The sequence below is a fragment of the Triticum aestivum genome, chromosome 5D (assembly GCF_018294505.1).
Source record: "Triticum aestivum cultivar Chinese Spring chromosome 5D, IWGSC CS RefSeq v2.1, whole genome shotgun sequence".
In the NCBI taxonomy this organism is placed as follows: Eukaryota; Viridiplantae; Streptophyta; class Magnoliopsida; order Poales; family Poaceae; genus Triticum; species Triticum aestivum.
In genome coordinates this window covers 293922776-293949835 of record NC_057808.1, presented here as the reverse complement: position 1 = coordinate 293949835, position 27060 = coordinate 293922776, and the positions used below count along the sequence as shown (strand labels likewise).

The 27060-nt window shown below is 45.9% G+C and overlaps 1 protein-coding gene and 1 non-coding gene across 2 annotated transcripts; one reads left to right on the top strand and one right to left on the bottom strand.

Annotated features, from left to right (window-relative positions):
* The first annotated feature begins 23641 nt into the window (after positions 1-23641).
* On the top strand, positions 23642-23715 carry TRNAV-CAC (transfer RNA valine (anticodon CAC)). Its single transcript has one exon. It is a non-coding gene; the product is annotated as a tRNA-Val (tRNA).
* A 1309-nt stretch (positions 23716-25024) lies between these two features.
* Positions 25025-26480, bottom strand: LOC123121276 (probable protein phosphatase 2C 68). Its single transcript, XM_044541180.1, has one exon. It carries the CDS (start codon positions 26330-26332, stop codon positions 25283-25285), a length of 1050 nt encoding a protein of 349 aa, XP_044397115.1. The 5' UTR covers positions 26333-26480; the 3' UTR covers positions 25025-25282.
* Between the last annotated feature and the right edge of the window lie 580 nt (positions 26481-27060).

The following is a 27060-nucleotide window of genomic DNA, read 5'->3' as shown; positions in this document are numbered from 1 at the left end:
TATTGGAAAAATTCCATCGATTATTTTTGGAGGTTTTGAATTTCCTCTTCCTACTGTCAAGAAGAAATATGATATTCTTATTATTGGGGATGTGCATATCCCCGTTGAGGTAACATAGTGTTATTCGAAATTTCTCCGGTTTCATGTTATTCGGAATGAGTTTATTAACAAGACCTGATCAACCTTGTTAGTGGATTCCTTTTGATGAGCATGCGATGGATGAAACTAGAAGGCACAACCTTCTGTACCCCCTTTCTACTTTCTGTTATTTAGTTGAAATAAAGTAAAAATAGTATTTTTCCTGTCTATTTTCTGATTTATCCATGCAATATAAAAATACCCCGAAAATAAAAGTTCTCCAAATGCCCTGAAAATGGAATATGATTTTTTCTAGAATATTTGAAAATATATGGCACTGAGAACACAGCAGGAGGGGCAAGCACTGGCCACGAGGGTGGAGGGCGCGCCCTACCCCCCTGGGCGCGCCCCCCTACCTCGTGGGCCCACGATGGCCCCCTCCACTTATTCCTGCACCCAAACACTCCTTCTTCCTCCCACAAACACCAATATCCAGCTCAAGCACGAGTTCTAGCTCATTTTGCTGCGATTTTCGATCTCCTTGCTCAAAGCACCTCTCACAAAACTGCTTGGGGGGATTGTTCCTTGGTAAGTGACTCCTCCATTGGTCCAATTAGATTTTGTTCTAGTGCTTTATTCATTGCAAATTTGTGCTGCCTAGGTGACCATGTTCTTGAGCTTGCATGTCAAATTTATATGGTTCCAAGTAGTTCTAATGCTTGATATAGGCTCTAGTCACTTGTAGGAGTAGTTGCTATCAATTTTATTGAGCTTGGTTCACTTTTATTTGAAGTTACTAAAAATTTCAGAAATTTTTCAGAGAAAGAAATATGCTTAGGAAAATGTTCCAAGGTGGTTCTTCAAGGAAGCAAGGACCCAGGCTTGCAATTCGTGATGCTGACGATGAGCCACCAAGGGACGCTCCAGTGCGGCCTTGTGAATGGCCTTCAGAAAACTTTATGGATCGAGCGGGAATCAAGGAAGAATTTAACGCATATTTGCGTAACGCTGATCTTGTGAGCTTCGAGGCAGACAAAGGCCGCCGGTACCACTATCTCACTAGTTCCTTTGTGAGGAGGTTTGAATTTTCGTCTTCACGTAGTTCTCCAACGGTCCTGTTTGATCTTTATGAAAAATATTATACCATGGACTTAGAGGATTTTACCACTGCTTGCAAACTTCCACAATGGGGTAGTGCTAGTGAACCACGCAAATCTGAATTTAGAAATTTTCTTGCTAGTATAACTATGGGGGAATCTAGAGATATAGCACAAGCTACCATAGGGAGCATTCATTTTCCTGCTATACATTATTTTGCTCTCTTCATAGGTAGGTGCATAAATGGTAAAGATGAAGCATGTCATATGTGTGTCCCTGACCTTAGTATTCTTAGGAGTGCTGTGTTAGGAGACAAATCTTATAATTTGGGATCCATTGTTGCACGTAGGTTGCATCATAATAGATTTAATGGAGATTTCTTTGGAGGAATTTATGCAATCTGCTTAGCTGATTTTCTTGGTGTGGACGTTCGTGAAGATGATATTGAGTTGCCTCCTACTTATTTAGACTACAATGCTATGGTCCACCACCAGTTTGTCGAGAGGAATGAATCACCTCTCCGGTATCGCTTAATCTTTGACAGACGTCGTGTTGTCCGTATTACTCTCCCTGCTCCTGCCTTCTTTGATTATCAGGCAAAAGGAAGATATGTTATTACTAGAGAGGAGGCAGATGAGTACGAGAGGAGGGCGGAGGCAGCTCGCCGCCACGCTGCAGCTCAGGAGGCGATAGCCGCTGTATCGCAGTACGACCCCGGCTACAACTATGGATATCCGCCAGGCCATCCGTGGCAATAAACCAACTTAGGCCAAAAGCCTAAGCTTTGGGGAGTATGTATTTCTCACCGACATTACATTTATGTTCACACACACTCATTGCTAGATGTTGGTGCTCATACTTTTTCACTGTAATATCCATGCTAGTTTATTTTATTTTTCTTGCTTTCTTCTTGTGTGTTTGTTAAACCTTAAGAAAAACAAAAAAAATTAGTGTAACTTTTAGTTAGTTTACTTTTCTTGCTGTAGTAGTAATAATTAAAAAGAAAACCCAAAAAGATTTCCCGTTCTTCTTTTGCTTGTTGGGAGCTTTCCCGTGTAAATAGTTTTATTTCTTTTCTCTTCTTTGGGGGTCGATAGGAGAAGACCATGATTAAATTGTTGAAGTGGCTCTTATATGCATTATTGTTGATTTAACCAAGAGCCCATATTGCCTTGTCTTCTCCTGTTTATTGAATGCTCGCAGATTCCAGCTTAGTCCAATGCACGTGCACTCTTATTATTTTCACATCGTTCGGTCGTGCAAGTGAAAGGCAATTATGACGATATATGATGGACTGACTGCGATGAGAGAAGCTGGTATGAACTCGACCTCTCTTGTTTTTGTAAAGATGATGAGTTCATCGTTCCTGATTCAGCCTATTATGAATAAACATGTTTGCAATGACAATTAGAGATTATAGTTGCTCGTGCCATGCTTGATTAGCTATGAGTTATAATGGTTTACCTTGCGTGCCAACATGTTATTAAAATGGTTGTGATGTGGTATAGTGGGGTGGTATCCTCCTTTGAATGATTTTAGTGACTCGACTTGGCACATGCTCACACATGTAGTTGAAACAAAATCAACATAGCCTTCACGATATTTATGTTCATGGTGGATTATATCCTACTCATGCTCGTACTCAATGTCTATTAATTTTAATGCATGTTCATGACTGTTGTCGCTCTCTAGTTGGTCGCTTCCCAGTCTTTTGCTAGCCTTCACTTGTACTAAGCGGGGATACTGCTTGTGCATCCCATCCCTTAAACCCCAAAGTTATTCCATATGAGTCCACTATACCTTCCTATATGCGGTATGTACCTGCCGTTCCAAGTAAATTTGTATGTCCCAAACTCTAAACCTTCAAATGAAATTCTGTTTTGTATGCTCGAATAGCTCATGTATCAACTAGGGTTGTCCGTATCTTCCATGCTAGGCGGGTTATTCTCAAGAGCAGTGGACTCCGCTCCTCATTCACGAGAAAATGGCTGGTCTCCGGGATGCCCAGTCCCATGCTTTATGCAAACTAAATCAAAATAATTGCAAACAAAACTCCCCCTGGGACTGTTGCTAGTTGGAGACACTCGTTGTTTTGAGAAAGTCATGGATTGATGCTTGTTGGTGGAGGGGGAGTATAAACTTTACCATTCTGTTTGGGAACCACCTATAATGTGTATAGCATGGAAGATATCGCCATCTCTTGGTTGTTATGTTGACAATGAAAGTATGCCGCTCAAAATATTATTTATCTCTATTTCAAAACCGAGCTCTGGCACCTCTACAAATCCCTGCTTCCCTCTGTAAAGGGCCTATCTATTTACTTTTATGTTGAGTCATCACCCTCTTATAAATAGCACTAGCTGGAGAGTGCAGCTGTCATTTGCATCCATTACTATTAATTTATATTGGGTATGACTATGACTGGATCTCTTTTACCATGAATTACAATGTCTAGTCAGTCCTTGATCTCTAATGGTGCTCTGCATTTATGTTTTGCGGTCTCAGAAAGTGCTAGCGAGATACCATCTTATTATATCATATCATGATTGTTTTGAGAAAGTGTTGTCATCCGAGATTTATTATTATGGTTCGCAAGCTGATTATGCTATTGATATGAGTAAACATGAGACCTAAGAGTTATTGTGAATGTGGTTAGTCATAATCTTTGCTGAAAACTTGAATGCTGGTTTTACATATTTACAACAACAAGAGCAAACAGAGTTTGTAAAAGTTTTTCTTTATCATTTTCAGTTTATCAACTGAATTGCTTGAGGACAAGCAAAGGTTTAAGATTGGGGGAGTTGATATGTCTCCGTCGTATCTACTTTTCCAAACACTTTTTCCCTTGTTTTGGACTCTAACTTGCATGATTTGAATGGAACTAACCCGGACTGACGCTGTTTTCAGCAGACTTTCCATGGTGTTATTTATATGCAGAAACAAAAGTTCTCGGAATGACCTGAAACTCCACGGAACATCTATTTGGAAAATAAGAAAAATACTGGAAGAAAAATCCACGTCAAGGGGCCCACACCCTGTCCACGACCCCCTACCTCGTGGGCCCCCTGACACTCCACCGACCTCAACTCCAACTCCATATATTCATTTTCGGGGAGAAAAAAAATAAGAGAGAAGGATTCATCGCATTTTATGATACGGAGCCGCCGCCAAGCCCTAAAACCTCTCGGGAGGGCTGATCTGGAGTCCGTTCGGGGCTCCGGAGAGGGGGATTCGTCGCTGTCGTCATCATCAACCATCCTCCATCACCAATTTCATGATGCTCACCGCCGTGCGTGAGTAATTCCATCGTAGGCTTGCTGGACGGTGATGGGTTGGATGAGATTTATCATGTAATCGAGTTAGTTTTGTTAGGGTTTGATCCCTAGTATCCACTATGTTCTGAGATTGATGTTGCTATGACTTTGCTATGCTTAATGCTTGTCACTAGGACCCGAGTGCCATGATTTCAGATCTGAACCTATTATGTTTTCATGAATATATGTGAGTTCTTCATCCTATCTTGCAAGTCTATAGTCACCTACTATGTGTTATGATCCGGCAACCCTGAAGTGACAATAATCGGGACCACTCCCGGCGATGACCATAGTTTGAGGAGTTCATGTATTCACTATGTGCTAATGCTTTGTTCTGGTTCTCTATTAAAAGGAGGCCTTAATATCCCTTAGTTTCCATTAGGACCCCACTGCCACGGGAGGGTAGGACAAAAGATGTCATGCAAGTTCTTTTCCATAAGCACGTATGACTATATTCAGAATACATGCCTACATTACATTGATGAATTGGAGCTAGTTCTGTGTCACCCTATGTTATGATTGTTACATGATGAACTGCATCCGGCATAATTATCCATCACCGATCCAATGCCTAGGAGCTTTTCATATATTGTTTTCTCCGCTTATTTACTTTTCCATTGCTACTGTTACAATCAATACAAAACACCAAAAACATTACTTTTGCTACTGTTACTTTTGTTACCGTTCCCACTACTATCATATTATTTTGCTACTAAATACTTTGCTGCAGATACTAAGTTATCCAGGTGTGGCTGAATTGACAACTCAGTTGCTAATACTTGAGAATATTCTTTGGCTCCCCTTGTGTCGAATCAATAAATTTGGGTTGAATACTCTACCCTCAAAAACTATTGCGATCCCCTATACTTGTGGGTTATCAATATTCTACGAAGATCTTTATCGGTCGAACCGTTATGACAACATACGCAATTCCCTTTGTCTGTCGGTATGTTACTTGCCCGAGATTCGATCGTCGGTATCTCTATACCTAGTTCAATCTCGTTACCGGCAAGTCTCTTGGCTCGTTCCGTAATACATCATCTTGTAACTAACTCATTAGTCACTTTGCTTGCAAGGCTACTTATGATGTGTATTACCGAGAGGGCCCAGAGATACCTCTCCGTTACTCGGAGTGACAAATCCTAATCTTGATCTATGCCAACTCAACAAACACCTTCGGAGATGCATGTAGAGCATATTTATAATCACCCAGTTACGTTGTGATGTTTGATAGCACACAAGGTATTCCTCCGGTATCCGGGAGTTGCATAATCTCATAGTCGAAGGAATATGTATTTGACATTAAGAAAGAAATAGCAATAAACTGAACGATCAATATTCTAAGATAATGGATGGGTCTTGTCCATCACATCATTCTCCTATGATGTGATCCCATTATCAAATGACAATCATGTCTATGGTTAGGAAACCTTAACCATATTTGATCAACGAGCAAGTCTAGTAGAGGCTCACTAGGGACACGATATTTGTTTATGTATTCACACATGTATTTAAGTCCGGTCAATAAAATTCTAGCATGAATAATAAACCTTTATCATGATTAAGGAAATATAATAATAACCATTTTATTATTGCCTCTAGGGTATATTTCCATCAATAGTAGCGTTACAGGACATACCATGTAATCTCCCATTACAGACCGCTCTACCCACACGCTCGCGTAGCATCCGCATCCTCCAAGTAAAATGATCGCCCAAAGAAAACATGTCTTCCAGTTCACACTTCACTAATGCATCTTTGAAATTTTCCATCATACCAACAGGATGCAGGGCGATGATACGTCTCTATCGTATCTATAATATTGATTGTTTCATGCCAATATTCTACAACTTTTCTATAATTTTGGCAACAATTTATATGATTTTCTTGGACTAACATATTGATCCAGTGCTCAGTGTCAGTTCCTGTTTGTTGCATGTTTTTTGTTTCATAGAAAATCCATATCAAACGGAGTCCAAACGGGATAAAAACTTACGAAGATTTTTTTTGGAATATATGTGATTTTTGGGAAAAAGAATCAACGCGAGACGATGCCGAGGGGCCCACAAGGACGGAGGGCGCGCCCCTGGTCCTTGTGACCACTCCGTAAGGCGGTTGGTGCCCTTCTTCTGGCGCAAGAAAGCTAATATCCAGATTAAAATCGTGTTAAAATTTCAGCCCAATCAGAGTTACGGATCTCCGGGAATTTAAGAAACGGTGAAAGGCCAAAATCTGGGAGCAGAGAAACAGAAGGAAACAGAGAGAGAGATCCAATCTTGGAGGGGCTCCCGCCCCTCCACCGCCATGTAAGCCAAGGACCAGAGGGGAAACCCTTGTCTCGTCTAGGGGGAAGGTCAAGGAAGAAGAAGAAGGGGGGCTCTCTCCCCTCTCTCCCGGTGGCACATGAACGCCACCGGGGCCATCACCGTGACCGCAAACTACACCAACGACTTCGCCGCCGTCATCAACAACTCTCTCCCCGTCTATGCAGCGGTGTAACACCTCTTCTCCCTACTGTAATATCTACTTGAAATGGTGCTCAACGCTCTATATTATTTCCCAATGATATATGGCTATCCTATGCTATTTAAGTAGATCCATTTTGTCCTATGGGTTCATTGATGATCATGATTGGTTTGAGTTGCATGTGTTTATTATTGGTGTTGTCCTATGGTGCTCTCCGTGTCGCGCAAGCGTGAGGGATCTGAAGGAAATATGCCCTAGAGGCAATAATAAAGTTGTTATTTATATCTCCTTATATCATGATAAATGTTTATTATTCATGCTAGAATTGTATTAACCGGAAACTTAGTACATGTGTTAATACATCGACAAATAGAGTGTCACTAGTATGCCTCTACTTGACTATCTCGTTGAATCAAAGATGGTTAAGTTTTGTAGCCATAGACATGAGTTGTCATTTGATTAACGGGATCACATCATTAGAGAATGATGTGATTGACTTGACCCATTCTGTTAGCTTAGCACTTGATCGTTTAGTATGTTGTTATTGCTTTCTTCATGACTTATACATGTTCCTATGACTATGAGATTATGCAACTCCGAATACCGGAGGAACACTTTGTGTGCTACCAAACGTCACAACGTAACTAGGTGATTATAAAAGTGCTCTACAGGTGTCTCCGATGGTACTTGTTGAGTTGGCATAGATCGAGATTTGGATTTGTCATTCCAATTGTCGGAGAGGTATCTCTGGGCCCTCTCGGTAATGCACATCACTATAAGCCTTGCAAGTAATGTGACTAATGAGTTAGTTGCGGGATGATGCACTACGGAACGAGTAAAGAGACTTGCCGGTAACGAGATTGAACTAGGTATTGAGATACCGACGATCGAATCTCGGGCAAGTAACATACCGATGACAAAGGGAACAACGTATGTTGTTATGCGGTTTGACTGATAAAGATCTTCGTAGAATATGTAGGAACCAATATGAGCATACAGGTTCCGCTATTGGTTATTGACCGGAGACGTGTCTCGGTCATGTCTACATAGTTCTCAAACCCGTAGGGTCCGCACGCTTAACGTTCGGTGACGATCGGTATTATGAGTTTATGTGTTTCGATGTGCCGAAGATAGTTCGGAGTCCCGGATGTGATCACGGACATGACGAGGGGTCTCGAAATGGTCGAGACATAAAGATTGACATATTGGACGGCTATATTCGGACACCGGAAGTGTTCCAGGTGATTTCGGAGAAAACCAGAGTGCCGGAGGGTTACCGGAACCCCCCGGGAGAAATAATGGGCCACATGGGCCTTAGTGGAGAGAGAGAGAGGACCAGCCAGGCCAGGACGCGCGCCCCCTCCCCCTTTGGTCCGAATTGGACTAGGGAAGGGGGGCGGCGCCCCCCTTTCCTTCTCCCTCTCCTCCTTCCTTTCCCCCTCCTAGTAGGAGTAGGAAACGGGAGTCCTACTCCTACTAGGAGGAGGACTCCTCCTCTCCTGGCGTGCCCCAAGGGCCGGCCGGCCTCCCCCTTGCTCCTTTATATACGGGGGCAGGGGGCACCCTAGAACACACAAGTTGATTGTTTCCAGCCGTGTGCGGTGCCCCCTCCACCATAATCCACCTCGGTCATATCGTCGTAGTGCTTAGGCGAAGCCCTGCGCCGGTAACTTCATCATAACCGTCATCACGCCGTCGTGCTGACGAAGCTCTCCCTCGACACTCTGCTGCATCGTGAGTTCGTGGGACGTCACCAAGCTGAACGTGTGCAGATCGCGGAGGTGTCGTACTTTCGGTACTAGGATCGGTCGATTGTGAAGACGTACGACTACATCAACCGCGCTGTCATAACGCTTCCGCTTACGGTCTACGTGGGTACGTGGACAACACTCTCCCCTCTCGTTGCTATGCATCACCATGATCTTGCGTGTGCGTAGGATTTTTTTTTAAATTACTATGTTCCCCAACAGTGGCATCCAAGCCAGGTTTATGCATAGATGTTATATGCACGAGTAGAACACAAGTGAGTTGTGGGTGATAATAGTCATACTGCTTACCAGCATGTCATACTTTGATTCGGCGGTATTGTTGGATGAAGCAGCCCGGACCGACATTACGCGTACGCTTACGCGAGACTGGTTCTACCGACGTGCTTCGCACATAGGTGGCTGGCGGGTGTCAGTTTCTCCAACTTTAGTTGAATCGAGTGTGGCTACGTCCGGTCCTTGTTGAAGGTTAAAACAACACATACTTGACGAAAAATCGTTGTGGTTTTGATGCGTAGGTAAGAACGGTTCTTGCTCAGCCCGTAGCAGCCACGTAAAACTTGCAACAACAAAGTAGAGGACGTCTAACTTGTTTTTGCAGGGCATGTTGTGATGTGATATGGTCAAGAAATGATGCTAAATTTTATTGTATGAGATGATCATGTTTTGTAACAGAGTTATCGGCAACTGGCAGGAGCCATATGGTTGTCGCTTTATTATATGAAATGCAATCGCCATGTAATTGCTTTACTTTATCACTAAGCGGTAGCGATAGTCATAGAAGCAATAGTTGGCGAGATGACAACGATGCTACGATGGAGATCAAGGTGTCGCGCCGATGATGATGGTGATCATGACGGTGCTTTGGAGATGTAGATCAAAGGCACAAAATGATGATGGCCATATCATATCACTTATATTGATTGCATGTGATGTTTATCCTTTATGCATCTTATTTTGCTTAGTTCGATGGTAGCATTATAAGATGATCTCTCACTAAATTTCAAGGTATAAGTGTTCTCCCTGAGTATGCACCGTTGCGAAAGTTCGTCGTGCCGAGACACCACGTGATGATCGGGTGTGATAAGCTCTACGTTCACATACAACGGTGCAAGCCAGTTTTGCACACGCAGAATACTCGGGTTAAACTTGACGAGCCTAGCATATGCAGATATGGCCTCGGAACAGTGAGACCGAAAGGTCGAGCATGAATCATATAGTAGATATGATCAACATAGTGATGTTCACCATTGAAAACTACTCCATCTCACATGATGATCGGACATGGTTTAGTTGATTTGGATCACGTGATCACTTAGATGATTAGAGGGATGTCTATTTAAGTGGGAGTTCTTAAGTAATTTGATTAATTGAACTTTAATTTATCATGAACTTAGTACCTGATAGTATTTTGCATGTCTATGTTGTTGTAGATAGATGGCCCATTTTGTTGTTCCGTTGAATTTTAATGCGTTCCTAGAGAAAGCTAAGTTGAAAGATGATGGTAGCAACTACACAGACTGGGTCCGTAACTTGAGGATTATCCTCATTGCTGCATAGAAGAATTACGTCCTGGAAGCACCGCTAGGTGCCAAACCCGCTGCAGGAGCAACGCCAGATGTTATGAACGTCTGGCAGAGCAAAGTTGATGACTACTCGATAGTTCAGTGTGCCATGCTTTACGGCTTAGAACCTGGACTTCAACGATGTTTTGAATGTCATGGAGCATATGAGATGTTCCAGGAGTTGAAGTTAATATTTCAAGCAAATGCCCGGATTGAGAGATATGAAGTCTCCAATAAGTTCTACAGCTGCAAAATGGAGGAGAATAGTTCTGTCAGTGAGCATATACTCAAAATGTCTGGGTATAACAATCACTTGATTCAACTAGGAGTTAATCTTCCTGATGATAGTGTCATTGACAGAATTCTTCAATCACTGCCACCAAGCGACAAGAGCTTCGTGATGAACTATAACATGCAAGGGATGGATAAGACAATTCCCGAGCTCTTCGCAATGCTAAAGGCTGCGGAGGTAGAAATCAAGAAGGAGCATCAAGTGTTGATGGTCAACAAGACCACCAGTTTCAAGAAAAAGGGTAAAGGGAAGAAGGGGAACTTCAAGAAGAACGACATGCAAGTTGCTGCTCAAGTGAAGAAGCCCAAGTCTGGACCTAAGCTTGAGACTGAGTGCTTCTACTACAAAGGAACTGGTCACTGGAAGCGGAACTGCCCCAAGTATTTGGCGGATAAGAAGGATGGCAAGGTGAACAAAGGTATATGTGATATACATGTTATTGATGTGTACCTTACTAATGCTTGCAATAGTGCCTGGGTACTTGATACTGGTTCTATTGCTAATATTTGCAACTCGAAATAGGGACTACGGATTAAGCGAAGATTGGCTAAGGACGAGGTGACGATGCGCATGGGAAATGGTTCCAAAGTCGATGTGATCACGGTCGGCACGCTACCTCTACATCTACCTTCGGGATTAGTTTTAGACCTGAATAATTGTTATTTGGTGCCGGCGTTAAGCATGAACATTATATCTGGATCTTGTTTGATGCGAGACGGTTATTCATTTAAATCTGAGAATAATGGTTGTTCTATTTATATGAGTAATATCTTTTATGGTCATGCACCCTTGAAGAGTGGTCTATTTATGTTGAATCTCGATAGTAGTGACACACATATTCATAATATTGAAGCCAAAAGATGCAGAGTTGATAATGATAGTGCTTGTGGCACTGCCGTTTAGGTCATACTGGTGTAAAGCGCATGAAGAAACTCCATTCTGATGGACTTTTGGAAGCACTTGATTATGAATCACCTGGTACTTGCGAACCATGCCTCATGGGCAAGATGACTAAAACGCCATTCTACGGAACAATGGAGCGAGCAAAGGATTTGTTGGAAATCATACATACTGATGTATGTGGTCCGATGAATGTTGAGGCTCTCGACGGGTATCGTTATTTTCTCACCTTCACAGATGATTTGAGCAGATAAGGTTATATCTACTTGATGAAGCATAAGTCTGAAACATTTGAAAAGTTCAAAGAATTTTAGAGTGAAGTGGAAATCATCGTAACAAGAAAATAAAGTTTCTACGATCTGATCGTGGAGGAGAATATTTGAGTTACGAGTTTGGTCTTCATTTGAAACAATGCGGAATAGTTTCGCAACTCACGCCACCCGGAACACCACAGCGTAATGGTGTGTCCGACATCGTAATCGTACTTTACTAGATATGGTGTGATCTATGATGTCTCTTACTGATTTACCGCTATCATTTTGGGGTTATGCTTTAGAGACAGCTACATTCACGTTAAATAGGGCACCATCTAAATCTGTTGAGATGACACCTTATGAACCGTGGTTTGGCAAGAAACCAAAGTTGTCCTTTCTTAAAGTTTGGGGCTATGATGCTTATGTGAAAAAGCTTCAACCTGATAAGCTCGAACCCAAATTGGAGATGTGTCTTCATAGGATACCCAAAGGAGACTGTTGGGTACACCTTCTATCACAGATCCGAAGGCAAGACATTCGTTGCTAAGAATGGATCCTTTCTAGAGAAGGAGTTTCTCTCGAAAGAAGTGAGTGGGAGGAAAGTGGAACTTGATGAGGTAACTGTACCTACTCCCTTATTGCAAAGTAGTTCATCACAGAAATCTGTTCCTGTGACTCCTACACGAATTAGTGAGGAAGCTTATGATGATGATCATGTAACTTCAGATCAAGTCACTACCAAACCTCGTAGGTCAACCAGAGTAAGATCCACACCAAAGTGGTACGATAATCCTGTTCTGGAGGTCATGTTACTTGACCATGACGAACCTACGAACTATGAGGAAGCGCTGATGAGCCCAGATTCCGCAAAATGGCTTGAGGCCATGAAATCTGAGATGGGATCCATGTATGAGAACAAAGTGTGGACTTTGGTTGACTTGCCTGATGATCGGCAAGCCATCGAGAATAAATGAATCTTCAAGAAGAAGACAGACGGTGACGGTAATGTTACTGTCTACAAAGCTCGACTTGTTGCGGAAGGTTTTCGACAAGTTCAAGGAGTTGACTACGATGAGACCTTCTCACCCGCAGCGATGCTTAAGTCCGTCCGAATCATGTTAGCAATTGCTGCATTTTATGATTATGAAATTTGGCAAATGGATGGTAAAGACTGCATTCCTGAATGGATTTCTGGAAGAAGAGTTGTATATGATGCAACCTGAAGGTTTTATCGATCCAAAGGATGCTAACAAAGTGTGCAAGCTCCAGCGATCCATTTATGGACTGGTGCAAGCATCTCGGAGTTGGAATAAATGTTTTGATAGTGTGATCAAAGCATATGGTTTTATACAGACTTTTGGAGAAGCCTGTATTTACAAGAAAGTGAGTGGGAGCTCTGTAGCATTTCTAATATTATATGTGGATGACATATTGTTGATTGGAAATGATATAGAATTTCTGGATAGCATAAAAGGATATTTGAACAAGAGTTTTTCAATGAAAGACCTCGGTGAAGCTGCTTATATATTGGGCATCAAGATCTATAGAGATAGATCGAGACGCTTAATTGGACTTTCACAAAGCGCATACCTTGATAAAGTTTTGAAGAAGTTCAAAATGGATCAAGCAAAGAAAGGGTTCTTGCCTGTGTTACAAGGTGTGAAATTGAGTGAGACTCAATGCCCGACCACTGCAGAAGATAGAGCGAAAATGAAAGGTGTTCCCTATGCTTCAGCCATAGGCTCTACCATGTATGTAATGCTGTGTACCAGACCTGATGTGTGCCTTGCTATTAGTTTAGCAGGGACGTACCAAAGTAATTTAGGAGTGGATCACTGGACAGCGGTCAAAAACATCCTGAAACACCTGAAAAGGACTAAAGATATGTTTCTCATTAATGGAGGTGACAAAGAGCTCGTCGTAAATGGTTATGTCGATGCAAGCTTTGACACTGATCCGGATGACTCTAGGTCACAAACCAGATACATATTTATATTGAACGGTGGAGCTGTCAGTTGGTGCAGTTCTAAGCAAAGCGTTGTGGCGGGATCTACGTGTGAAGCGGAGTACATAGCTGCTTCGGAAGCAGTAAATGAAGGAGTCTGGATGAAGGAGTTCATATCCGATCTAGGTGTCATACCTAGTACATCGGGTCCAATGAAAATCTTTTGTGACAATACTGGTGCAATTGCCTTGGCAAAGGAATCCAGATTTCACAAGAGAACCAAGCACATCAAGAGACACTTCAATTCCATCCGCGATCAAGTCAAGGAGGGATACATAGAGATTTGCAAGATACATACGGATCTGAATGTTGCAGACCCGTTGACTAAGCCTCTCTCACGAGCAAAACATGATCAGAAGCAAGACTCCATGGGTGTTAGAATCATTACTGTGTAATCTAGATTATTGACTCTAGTGCAAGTGGGAGATTGAAGAAAATATGCCCTAGAGGAAATAATAAAGTTGTTATTTATATTTCCTTATATCATGATAAATGTTTATTATTCATGCTAGAATTGTATTAACCTGAAACTTAGTACATGTGTGAATACATAGACAAACAAAGTGTCACTAGTATGCCTCTACTTGACTAGCTCGTTAAATCAAAGATGGTTAAGTTTCCTAGCCATAGACATGAGTTGTCATTTGATTAACGGGATCACATCATTAGAGAATGATGTGATTGACTTGACCCATTCCGTTAGCTTAGCACTTGATTGTTTAGTATGTAGCTATTGCTTTCTTCATGACTTATACATGTTCCTATGACTATGAGATTATGCAACTCCCGAATATCGGAGGAACACTTTTTGTGCTACCAAACGTCACAACGTAACTGGGTGATTATAAAGGTGCTCTACAGGTGTCTCCGATGGTACTTGTTGAGTTGGCATAGATCGAGATTAGGATTTGTCACTCCGATTGTCGGAGAGGTATCTCTAGGCCCTCTCGGTAATGCACATCACTATAAGCCTTGCAAGCAATGTGACTAATGAGTTAGTTGTGGGGTGATGCATTACAGAACGAGTAAAGAGACTTGCCGGTAACGAGATTGAACTAGGTATTGAGATACCGACGACCGAATCTCGGGCAAGTAACATACCGATGACAAAGGGAACAACGTATGTTGTTACGCGGTTTGACTGATAAAGATCTTCGTAGAATATGTAGGAACCAATATGAGCATCCAGGTTCCGCTATTGGTTATTGACCGGAGACGTGTCTCGGTCATGTCTACATAGTTCTCGAACCCGTAAGGTCTGCACACTTAACGTTCGGTGATGATCGATATTACGAGTTTATGTGTTTTGATGTACCGAAGATAGTTCGGAGTCCCGGATGTGATCACGGACATGACGAGGAGTCCCGAAATGGTCGAGACATAAATATTGATATATTGGACGACAATATTCGGACACCGGAAGTGTTCCGGATGAGTTCGAAGAAAACCAGAGTGCCGGAGGGTTACCGGAACCCCCCCCGAGAGAACTAATGGGCCACATGGGCCTTAGTGGAGAGAGAGAGGGCCGGCCAGGGCAGGCCGCGCGCCCCCTCCCCCTCTGGTCCGAATTGGACTAGGGAAGGGGGGCGCCCCCCTTTCCTTCTCCCTCTCCTCCTTCCTTTCCCCCTCCTAGTAGGAGTAGGAAAGGGGAGTCCTACTCCTACTAGGAGGAGGACTCCTCCTCTCCTAGCGCGCCCCAAGGGCCGGCTGGCCTCCCCCCTTGCTCCTTTATATACGGGGGCAGGGGCACCCTAGAACACACAAGTTGATTGTTTCCAGCCATGTGCGGTGCCCCCTCCACCATAATCCACCTCGGTCATATCATCGTAGTGCTTAGGCGAAGCCCTGCGCCGGTAACTTCATCATCACCATCATCATGCCGTCGTGCTGACAAAGCTCTCCCTCGACACTCTGCTGGATTGTGAGTTCGTGGGATGTCACCGAGCTGAACGTGTGCAGATCGCGGAGGTGTCGTACTTTCGGTACTAGGATCGGTCGATCGTGAAGACGTACGACTACATCAACCGCGTTGTTATAACGCTTCCGCTTACGGTCTACGAGGGTACGTGGATAACACTCTCCCCTCTCGTTGCTATGCATCACCATGATCTTGCGTGTGCGCAGGATTTTTTTTGAAAACTACGTTCCCCAACAGGATCCCCGCTGTAGGGTTTGCAATATGTTCATGGTTTGCTTATTGTCTACGTTGCGTGAGTGACTGAAACACAAACACGGATAAGTGGGTTATGGCATATGGGAATAAAGAGGACTTGATACTTTAATGCTATGGTTGGGTTTTACCTTAATGATCTTTAGTAGTTGTGGATGCTTGCTAGAGTTCCAATCATAAGTGCATATGATCCAAGAAGAGAAAGTATGTTAGCTTATGCCTCTCCCTCATATAAAATTGCAATAATGATTACCGGTCTAGTTATCGATTGCCTAGGGAAAAATAACTTTCTCGTGACAAAAAGCTCTCTACTAAAGCTAACTGTGACACCCGAATAATTAATTACAGTAATCCCCTGCTAATGATGCCATGTCATCATTTTCACTGTTGCTAAATCCCCCTTGGATTCAGTTCGTTTCAAATTCAAATTTAAAATAAAATCAAAATTTAAAGTTTTCAAATGTCAAAGCTAAAATGTTCAAGGTGTTGCAAATATTCCATAACTAATTATGGTGGTGAACCAACATTTTTAGCAAAGTGGCTTAATGCCCTAAACTAATTAAAGCAGTAACTAGTTAGAGGAAAAAGAAAAGAATATGCAAAGTAAATAAAAAAAGGAAAACCCGCCACTTCCCCTGGGCCTTGGCCCACTAGAACCACCAGCTAGCCCAGCCCCACCCCTCGGTTGTCTTCCTCGTACTGTACACGACCGAGGGCGTGCTCCCACCCGACCACTTCGCCGGCGAGGGGATAAGCCCCGACGCCTCGGGCTCCTCCCCTCCGCCTCACCTGCCCTCCTCCTCTGCTCCACTCGTCCCAATCCCCATCTCGCCTCTCTCACCCCAGATTCAGCCGCGCCCGACGCGGTCGTCGTCGAGTCGCCGTCGTGCACATGGCCACCGACCCTCCCCCGCCGCGCTGACGAGCCCTGGAGGACCACCGTCGTATACCTCACCCTCTGCGCCACCGGATTGGAGCCGGGAGCTCCCATCTCCGTCGCCCACATCGTCTTCGTCTCGGGTCGTCACCGTCGGCCGTCTTCGATCCGCTCCACCCCGAGCCTCTCCGGCATCCCCGAGCTCGCTTTTGCACGACTACAGGGCCCCGTGATATTCTTCTCCGCTTCCCCTCGCTTCGTTCTTGATTTGCCACCGTGGTTGTTGTTTCCGCGCACGCCATGGCCGCCCGAGCTTCGTGGTCACAACCACGCTCGTGGGCGCCCAGCCACACAAGCCCATGCCCCTGCCCGTCCATGTCCTTGTGCGCGCGCACCCGCGTGCTTGGCTGCTCCCTCTCTGCTACTGCTGTAGACTGCTGCTACGCCGCACGCCCACGACCACCCCGGTGCTACCCGCTGCTGCTTCCACCCGGCCTCGCCCACCTGCGCCTGCAGCCACCCGTGTTGTACTGCTGCTGGTCCTAGCTCCTGCTGCTCCTCCTAGACGCCGCTGCCGCTCTCTACCGTTGTCTTGCTCGCTGCTGCGCGCGCTGCTACCTGCTACCTATGGTTGCGCTGCTGCTGCTGCCCCATCACGCTGCCGACCGCGCCCGCGTCGGCCACGCCCCGCGCCGCCCGCGCCTCTGGCGCGGCCCTGCATGCTGTTCGGGCCGCTACTGCTTGCTGTTGTGCTGCCGTTGCCGCCGTTCTGCAGTTGTGTTGTCGCTGCTGCTCTACGCTTCTGTTGGCCATGGCCTTGACATGGCCGTGCGTGTGTGCAGAACATGCACAGCCAGATGTGCTTCTAGCCGCTTATTTAACTAGAGTAAGATTAACATAAAAAAACTATAGTTAGATTAGTCTAGGAATAGATTAGATTAGTTTATTTGTTTAATTAGTCAAATGTGCAAATGACATGTGGGTCCCCTGGAGATTAAAATAAATAACCAAAATAAAGTTAGCTACTGTCTATGACAGCTGGGTCCCGCTGGCACTGTTCACTTTGACCGGTCAACTCTGACTGGGTTGTTGACTGGGTCAACTGGGACCCCATGGCCCACTTGTCATCCTCTATATACACTTCTGTGTACACAGAGCTGGGTACACGTAGCAATTTGTAGATATTAAAATAATTTCAGAAATTGTTTAAAACTTTAGAAATTCATAGATATTAAACCGTAGCTCGGATGAAAAAGTTTTATACATGAAAGTTGCTCAGAAAAATATGATGAATTCAAATACGCGGTCCGTTCGTCCTCCACACGTCCCTAGCATAGTGAACATGCAACCGTCCCCCTCCGTTTCGTGTGTCCGAAAATGCCAAACTTCGGGAAAACTTTCCCGGATGTTTCCCCCTTCACCGGTTTCGTGTAGCATTGCGTTAGAACACCCCTAGCACTGCATATCGTCATGTCATGCTTAGTAATGCATCTGTGTGCTATGTATTTACTGTTTCTTCCCCCTCTTCTTCTCTGGTAGACCCCGAGACCGTTGCTGATGCCACTGTGATCGACTACATCGACGACGACTCTTCTTCCCTTTCAGCGGAGCTTCAAAGCAAGCCCTCCCTTTGATCATCCCGATATCGCCCATTCCATTCTCTCATGCTTGCATTAGATTTTGCTACTGTAATTGATTGCTCATATCTGATGCATAGCCTTCTTTTGTACCTGATGTTGTACCTTACCTGCTTATCCTAAACTGCTTAGTATAGGTTGGTTAGTGATCCATCAATGACCCCCACCTTGTCCTTGTTGCCCCTGCTTCATCATTGACGACTCAATCAACGTGATCGATGACCAGAGCCCGACACCTTACATCACATCACGCCCCTTTTGTTGCTCGACTCTGTAGAGCTACTATCGAGTGCCGAGGGTGATACCTCATAACGCACTCCTGGTGATGACTCTGTAGTGTAGCTATTCGGTTGTGGTTATCGAGGGTGATTCCACCTTAATCACTTCCGATACGACTCTGTCGTGCAACCCCTCAAGTGTGAACCTCAAGGGTGGTTCCTCTTACGTTCACCTTGACGATTACATCGAGTGGAATACACCGAGGGTGATTCCTCGGGTTTTCCCCTTGATGTTTGGACACACGGCTACCTTGACTTTACTTGAGACCTTTGTGAAAGTCGGGCGGGCCCGGAGAGCACCTGCAAGATAATTACGTGGCACGGCCGGGCATTCTGGGCCCTTGCCGTAAGTCCACGAGACGGGGCGACGGGGTCACATTATCATGAGTCTCTGCTCGTCTCCGCGAGCCCCCAATGCACTAACAGGTTTGGGTATTTGTTCTGAGTTGGCATCTGGCCTTTACGCACTAACCACCACGCGAGAATAGTTGTGGGCCTTGACGTCGCGGTATCAGTCAAAGCTTTGTCAGACGTCCAGTTCAGCATTGCGGCACGGTCGGATCGTGCTAGCCATCCGAGGCGGTGCTGGTATTCACCTTGCTTGCAACGAACCGGAGTGCAACGGGCGATGGGCCCAAGACCCCGGAGTGCTTAGGATGTAGACCGGCGGGGACCTCTCTGCTGAGCCTAGGTAGGGTTGCGACGTGTTGATCTTCCGAGGTCAGGCATGACCCAGGAAAGTGTGTCCGGCCAGAGTGATCGAGCATGTTGGGTAACGTGGTGCACCCCTACAGGGAAGTTGTCTATTTGAATACCATGTCCACGGTAATGGACGTTCAGACTTGTATCCTGATCTATTACGATTGGTTACTTGAGACATGTGATGGATATGTGGCTCCGAGATTGCTTTCTCGTAGGGAGTCAAGGAAGGATCTCTGGGCGTTAATGCTACAACATGCTTGTTAATTAAAATGATATTCTTTACTCTTCTACATGCTGGAAGATGCTTGGAGCTGCTTGAAGATGCTAGTCTTCGATAGGCTAGGCCTTCCCCTCTATTCTGGCATTCTGTAGTTCAGTCCACAGATACAACCCTTCCATTTGATACAAATGCATACTTAGTATAGATCTGATCCTTGCGAGTACTTTGGATGAGTACTCATGGTTGCTTTGCTACCCCTTTCCCCCTTCTTTCTTCTTTCCGGTTGTTGCAACCAGATGGTGGATCTCAGGAGCCAGCTGCCACCCCGACAACTACTACTACCCGGAGGATACCTACTTCTACGTGAAGACCGTCGACGACTAGGAGTAGTTAGGAGGTCCCAGGCAGGAGGCCTTGCCTCTTCGATCGTTGTTGTTTGTTGCTTGCCTTCTTAAGGCATTCTTGCTTAATTTATGTCTGTACTCAGATATTGTTGCTTCCGCTGACTCCTGTGCTTTCGAGCTTCTATATTCGAGCCTTCGAGGCCCCAAGCTTGTAATATGAAGCTTGTATTATTTTATTTGTGTCTAGAGTTGTGTTGTGATATCTTCCCGTGAGTCCCTGATCTTGATCATACACATTTGCGTGTATGATTAGTGTACGATTGAATCGGAGGCGTCACACTAACTTAGTTGTGTCTTTATCTAAACAGCCCCTAGATTTTATTTACGTGCTCTTTATTATCTTGCAAACCTATCCTACAACACCTACAAAGTACTTCTAGTTTCTTACTTGTTCTAGGTAAAGCAAACATTAAGCGTGCGTAGAGTTGTATCGGTGGTCGATAGAACTTGAGGGAATATTTGTTCTACCTTTAGCTCCTCGTTGGGTTCGACACTCTTAATTATCGAAAGAGGCTACAACTGATCCCCTATACTTGTGGGTTATCAGGCGACTCCTTCCTTCTTGTGAGAGTATAAAATCTCATTAAAGTCGCCCAAAACCACCCATGACATCTGGACTTGCTGGGAAAGATCTTAGAGATATCCCCATGATAGGTCTTTATCTTCGCAACGATCTTCACTTAGAACCCCTTAAGTCTCCACTACTCACAAGCTGAGGCTCCCACACTCACATCAACACAATTTTTAGTTTTATGTCTGACATGTATTACCACCGGATTACGGCAAAACAAGATCAGGCCCCACAAGCACCAACACTCCTGACCACCTCCACATGATCCATCTTCAGTTTCTTCATCAGTTTTTCTGCCCTAGTTGTGTTCGAACGTGTCTTAGACAGGAAGATCACATCTGACCCCCATTGCTTCTGGACGTCCAGAAGCTCTCTCTCTACCGTGGAGCTGGCCATACCATGACAATTCCAACCTATGGTTTTCATTGCTCTCGGAAACAACCCTCGAGGGGAGTCGTCGGTGTACTATTTAATGAGTCTGTACCGGTGTCTGATCTCTACCTTTTCTGGTCATGGATTTTTTTTGTGGAGTGCTCACTACTGTTATCTATTGTCTCATTGCTAATGTTCTCCAAAAAATTCACCTTGTCAAAGACAAACCCGGTTGGGTATGTCGAGGGTTGAGACCCCGATCTCTCCATAACAGTTCCATCTTGGTCGATCAATTGCTTGCGCGCCATAGGTACGACCACACCAGAGTTAATACCGCCACCATCACAAAAATCCAAGTCCGTATTTTCCTTGGAATTGGCACCCCATGAATTGCCTCTACCTCTGTCAATTCCTCCTCCTCTACCCATTGCTTCACCACCACGGGGCGCACCTCTTGCCATCGGACCACGGTTAGAGTTATAACTCACTAATATCCAATCACCCCATGGATGCCATCACCACATCCAGTCACTACATGCCCGGCAAGTCCAAAAAAACCTATAAATTTGGCAGTTTTTCATACTCAACAGGGTATTTCTTCTTTTCCTTTAGTGTTAATGGCACAAAACAGACCAGAGGAGTATCAAGTTTCACAAAAACATGAGCTAGGTGATACTTCAAAGGGTTTAAGCGACCCTCATTAACCCATTACCTTGATCGCGGGGGCTCCCGCCTTCCTTGCATTCTTCTTTGCCAGCTCCATCTTCTTCATAAAACCAATAGGTATACCCATGATCCTAGCCTAGACAGGAATACGATTCAACTGGTATTCTTGAACATCAGTTATCCCGTCATATCCTCAAGAACAATTGCATCATTCTAGAACACCCATAGACCACCGCCCATGACGCGATTCCAACCACCAGGGCACGTGAACTGAACCAGGAAAAGGTCGTCGTTCATCATCTTGAAATTTATTCCTTGCGGAGAGGCCTAGGCATTGTGCATAGATTTAAACAAGGCAACATGACTGAAGGGTTTTCTGTGTGTGAACCCTAAAAATTCCAATCCATCGAGTTTCCTCAAGCAACCCTTCAATCTCTTTAGATGGATCATGGTCTTTCTCTTCCTCCCCATGGAGATCCAACCCCTCAAACCTATCCTCGAGACTCTCTTCGTTGGAGTGATTAACACCGCTGCACCATTTCCAGATGATTCGTCCTCCGGCGGCGCATGAGATCCTGTTTCTGCCATGCAAGGGTAGCATGGTGTAGCCTACTCTCGTGGGATCACGGCGTAAACTTTGTTGGGAAATTTTCGACGTGAGGGAATTGGGAAATCGAAGAGTAGATGCACTTGGGTGGCGGCGTCGCAAGAGGAACCTAAGAACCCTAGGTAAACCTAGGGGAATTAGACCTTGAATGCATTATACGTATATACCATATGCATAAGTATGTACTCAGACATAACTTCTCCAATGGATTGTATCTTAGGCCCTTCCTAATGCTCCATGATGTACAAGTGTTAAAAATGTCATGTGGGGAAATCCAGACATATCAAAGCAATTAAGGGTGGGAGAGAAAACTTTGGTGACCCAGAAAGAAATAGTGCCAAGTGTGCGAACCTATGCAAAAAATGCATATGCATGGGATTTTAGTTGCTAAACAATTAAATGAAGGAAGGTTAGCTAGAAAAATCTAATTACCTATGCATTGGGAGTTTAGTTGCTAAGCCCTTTCATGAACCTAGTATCTCTCTCATCTACCTAAGCACTGGGAGAAGCCATTTTTGTTGTATCTAAAAAATTTCATTTAATGTGTTTCGTGAGGGACAAAAAGCTGGTTTTGGCATTATGAGTATATCTTAACTGAAATATAATTACTTTCTCTTTCCACAACAAATCAGGTGCCACATCAGATGTTTGCTTAGGTTTCATGATTAATATATAGTCCAAAGCAGAGCATTAGGACTACCCTTATAGGATCAGTCCAAAAAAATTCCTTTTTTAGAACCACCCTTCAAGGCATTTTATTCATGGGTCTGTCTAGGACACATTTAGATGTGACATAGTTAACCTGATGTCCACTATGTTTGTGGTCTATTTTTTTTGTCCTAATTTTTTTTGTTCCTTGTTGCTGCGTTATATGTTGGAGCTTAGATGTGATATCCTTAGAAAACATCTAGATGTGAATTAGACAAACTGTTTATTCATCATATAGGCGGACAATATCAGATTGAACAGGGGCAATCAATAAGTCGGAGATTACATCATAAGAGGATACACCCGATACAATGGATAAACCTTCCTTCGCATACCGTTGAGCAACTTCATTGGCATCTCTCTGAACTGCAAGCTCCTGAAAATTTGAGAGATTGAGTGAATCTTTTTGAGAATATGGCCACCAATTAAGTGGACGTCATCATTCTTCCATTCGTCATGGATCATCTGGCCTGTTTCCAGCAGAACATTTTGCCATTGTAAAACAGAAAATTGAAAAGAAGGCACACATATTCACTTATTTTATATTGGTGCGGTATTTGGGAGAGGAGAAGCCATGGGTACCTATGCATTTCCGGGCCGTGCACGACATCGTAGACTGAACAATCGGGCTGTGTGACCAGCCCACGCTGAGTGTGTATAAGTAAAGTTGGTTTCTCTTAAGTAGCAAGCTGTCTGGTTGGTGTAGTTGGTTATCACGTTAGTCTCACACACTAAAGGTCCCCAGTTCGAGCCTGGGATCAGACATGATTTTTTGCAAAATTGCAAATTTCTTGTGGTATTCAAATAGACGTTCCTTATTTTATGTTATTTTCTTGTTGTTTCAGACGCCTCATTTTCTCACTCACTCATATTTTGCTATATCAAGGAGTGACAACTTTTTAAGCAGCTGACACAAAAGTGTTTGTCGACCCGGGATCGGCGAGAACCGAAAGAAGGACAAGAGAAGCCAGCTCGAAAGTTGAGTTTTCTCTTCACCATCCATGAGCAGATCCGATATGTTGGCTAATCACGCCCGCCAGCGGCCACCCACCAGCAACACCACCACACCGCTCAATCAGGCGATGCGTGTGCGTGTCGAACCTTCCGTCCGCAGCGCCACCGAACGACGGGAGGAACAGGAACGGAGGAGGAGCCTGGGACGAACATCTGGACGATGAAGACGAACATATCCCACCAAACCCCCCGCTCCCTGTGAGATGATAGAGGTCGGGCGTGGAGGTTCCTTGCATCTTGCTCCGCTGTCGCCATTATCAGTCAGTCATAATAAAGCAAAAAAGATCCGTCCTTCGCCGGACGCAAATCATGCTTGGAGTGGACGATTTTTCAATGCCCTCCGACGCGTCACTCCAATCAGCGAGTGACAAACCCCTTCTTTTAAAGAGGAAGGAGGGAATTTGTCGAGGTGCGCCTGCGTGCGTGCGTGCGTTGCCGGGAAGAATGAGAACCCCATACCAGCTGGACGGAATGGCCTGGACCGCAGCGCGGTGTCTCCGGCCGTCCGTATGTTTCACACAGCTGGGCTGGGCTGGGCTGGGCAGGGCAGGTGTCGTGCTTCCAGATGAATCCCACAAGAAATATTTCGCGTCCTTGGGAGCCTCTGATCTTCTTCTTCGTCTTCACGCAAGCGTCAAGAGCTGTCCCGGATCTGTTCTCTTTGATTTCATCTTTTCTCTAGTATCTTTGATTTGACTTCATTTTATTTATATGGCGCCCAGATCCCCCATTTTTTGGGTGCTCCGGTTGTACCAAGATATTCGATATAGTTTGTGCTTCACCGATCTAACCATCAGTACCTAGTGTAATAGATTTGAACAGATGAGAAGAATATATTGAGTCCTACTAACAGGTCGGTTAGAGGACAATCTGTACCAGGTTTCATGAACTTACGAAGTTGATGAAGATCCGGGAAATCACCCATCTAATCTGAACTTATACGAAGTTAAAAGACATGAGATACGCATCATCCTCCATCTAAGCAGAATTACTGATGAGAACAGAAGCTGCAGATCTGAATCGAGCCTTCAGAATGTGAAAAAAACTGACCTCCTTCTGATGAACTGAACTTCTGTTTCAATTTCAGGATCGAACTTGGTTACACCAGTTGTTATTTCTTTCCACAACCCCACCATAATCTATGTGCTCCACTGAACTTGATCCAGGGAGAAATATTGCAAAAAAAAATAAAAATGAATTTTGAAGAAGAGAAATAATCAGTAGAATCACTATAGAGCTAGTTTTGGATTTGATCCTACTGTTACTACTACTATACTGCTATTGTTGCAATGGAAGATCACGGCAGCTGGTCGCCCTCCTACAAATGATTCCTTGGCCGGAGATCGACGACGACAACGGAGATGTTGTCCGAGCTGTTCTTGGTCAGAGCCAGCTTGGTGAGCATGGCCGCCGCCTCGGCGCACCACCTGTCTCTGCCCCTCCGGAGGCAGGCCCGCGCCACCTCGCACGCTGTCTCGTTGTTGACCACGTCCCACAGGCCGTCGCTGGCAAGGATCAGGCACTCGTCGCCGGCCGCCCTGTCGGTCACCGTCACCTCCGGGACCGCCGTCACGAACGGCTTCAGGTAGCCGTCGCCGATGGCGCGCGACATGGCCAGAACGCCCAGCACCCTCGCGCCCTCCCAGAATATGACGCGGCCGCCGGCCGCCTCGATCCTCTCCAGCTCGTCCGGCCTGTCGGGCTTGTGGTCGGAGGAGAGGACGACGGGCGCGCCGTCGCGGCAGAGGACGGCGCGGGAGTCGCCGCAGTTGGCCACCAGGACGCGCTGCTCCCCCACGACGGCCACCACGGCCGTGGACCCCACGTGGTCGCACTTGTTGGCCTCGCAGCGGCAGCTGGCGCTGTCGCCGCCCCCGCTGGCGGTCACCTCGGCGTCCATCCTCGCGAAACTGCGCTCCATTGCGCCGGTCCAGGACTCGGGCTGGGCCGCGCCGGCGAGCTCCTCGGCAACGAGCTCGTGCATCCGGTCTCTGCACGCGTCCGCCACGTGCGAGCAGCCGTGTCCGTCGAAAACGCCGTAGAAGTCGCGCCTGGGCTTCCCCTCCTCGGCCGGGACGGTGAAGGCCTCCCGTATGGAGACGGCATCCTCCATCTCCCTCCTCCGTCCGGCAACCGACGTGAACCCGTGGCGTTTCGCGGGCACCCCCTCGCCCCCAGCCGCGCGGCGCTTCCTCGTGGCCGCGGCCTCCTCGGCGCCCTGCGGCGCCTCCGCGGTGACCTTCCACCTGGCTGCCGCGTCGCCCGCTCTGCGGCGCCTCCCGGCGCGCGCCCTGGCCCTGGCCTCCGCCTCCGCACCGACCACCACCGCCGACGAGGCCGAGTCACAGCACACCTGCGCCATCGACATCAACGCCAAGAAACCCCTCTTGCTCTAGACAAGAACACCGTCTGAATTCTGAGATGAAATGGAAATCGCCGCCGCTCGGTCGCTGGCTGGCTCGGTGGCTACAAGAAGATGAAGGGGGATGGAATGGAATGGAGGAGAGGAGTCCGTGGTGGGCGGCCCCCTTATAAAGCTTGGTCGCAGGTGGCGTGGCACATCCATGGCGCGCGTCGCCATCTCTCAGGCGGAGGCGACACATGGTGGCATCCACCGCCCCACGCAACATCCGGGCCGTCCACGAGTTGCGCATGGCACGCGGCGCGCACCACGACACGTGCCCCCGCCCATCAACGGCTCACCCTTCACCCTCCCTCTCCCCAACCGGGACACGTGACGCGCGGCCACGATAACACCCTCACTAATCTACTAATCTACTACTATAATCAAATCTAAGCTAGTGTGTTTTTGTTGAAAGTCCAATCTAACCCCGCAACCTAATCGCGCCGAACGAGCGGACGTCCGGATAGAATAATGCGGGCACAGGTGCGCGATGGGGATGGCGACGGCGACCGGGCACGGGATCGTGGCCCGGGGAGTGTAAAACACTGCGACGTGTCCCGTTTAGGCGGAGCCAGGAATTCCCGGAAATTCTTTCCATCGCCGGTCCAACTCGGGGGGCAGGGCAAAGGTTCCGTCGGGTCTGATGATGCGGATGCGAATTCGAAAAGAAAAGAAAAAGCGGGGGTTGGGGG

Excerpts from the sequence above, each read along its gene's own strand:
- LOC123121276 (XM_044541180.1), bottom strand. The coding sequence starts at position 26,332 with ATGTCGATGGCGCAGGTGTGCTGTGACTCGGCCTCGTCGGCGGTGGTG.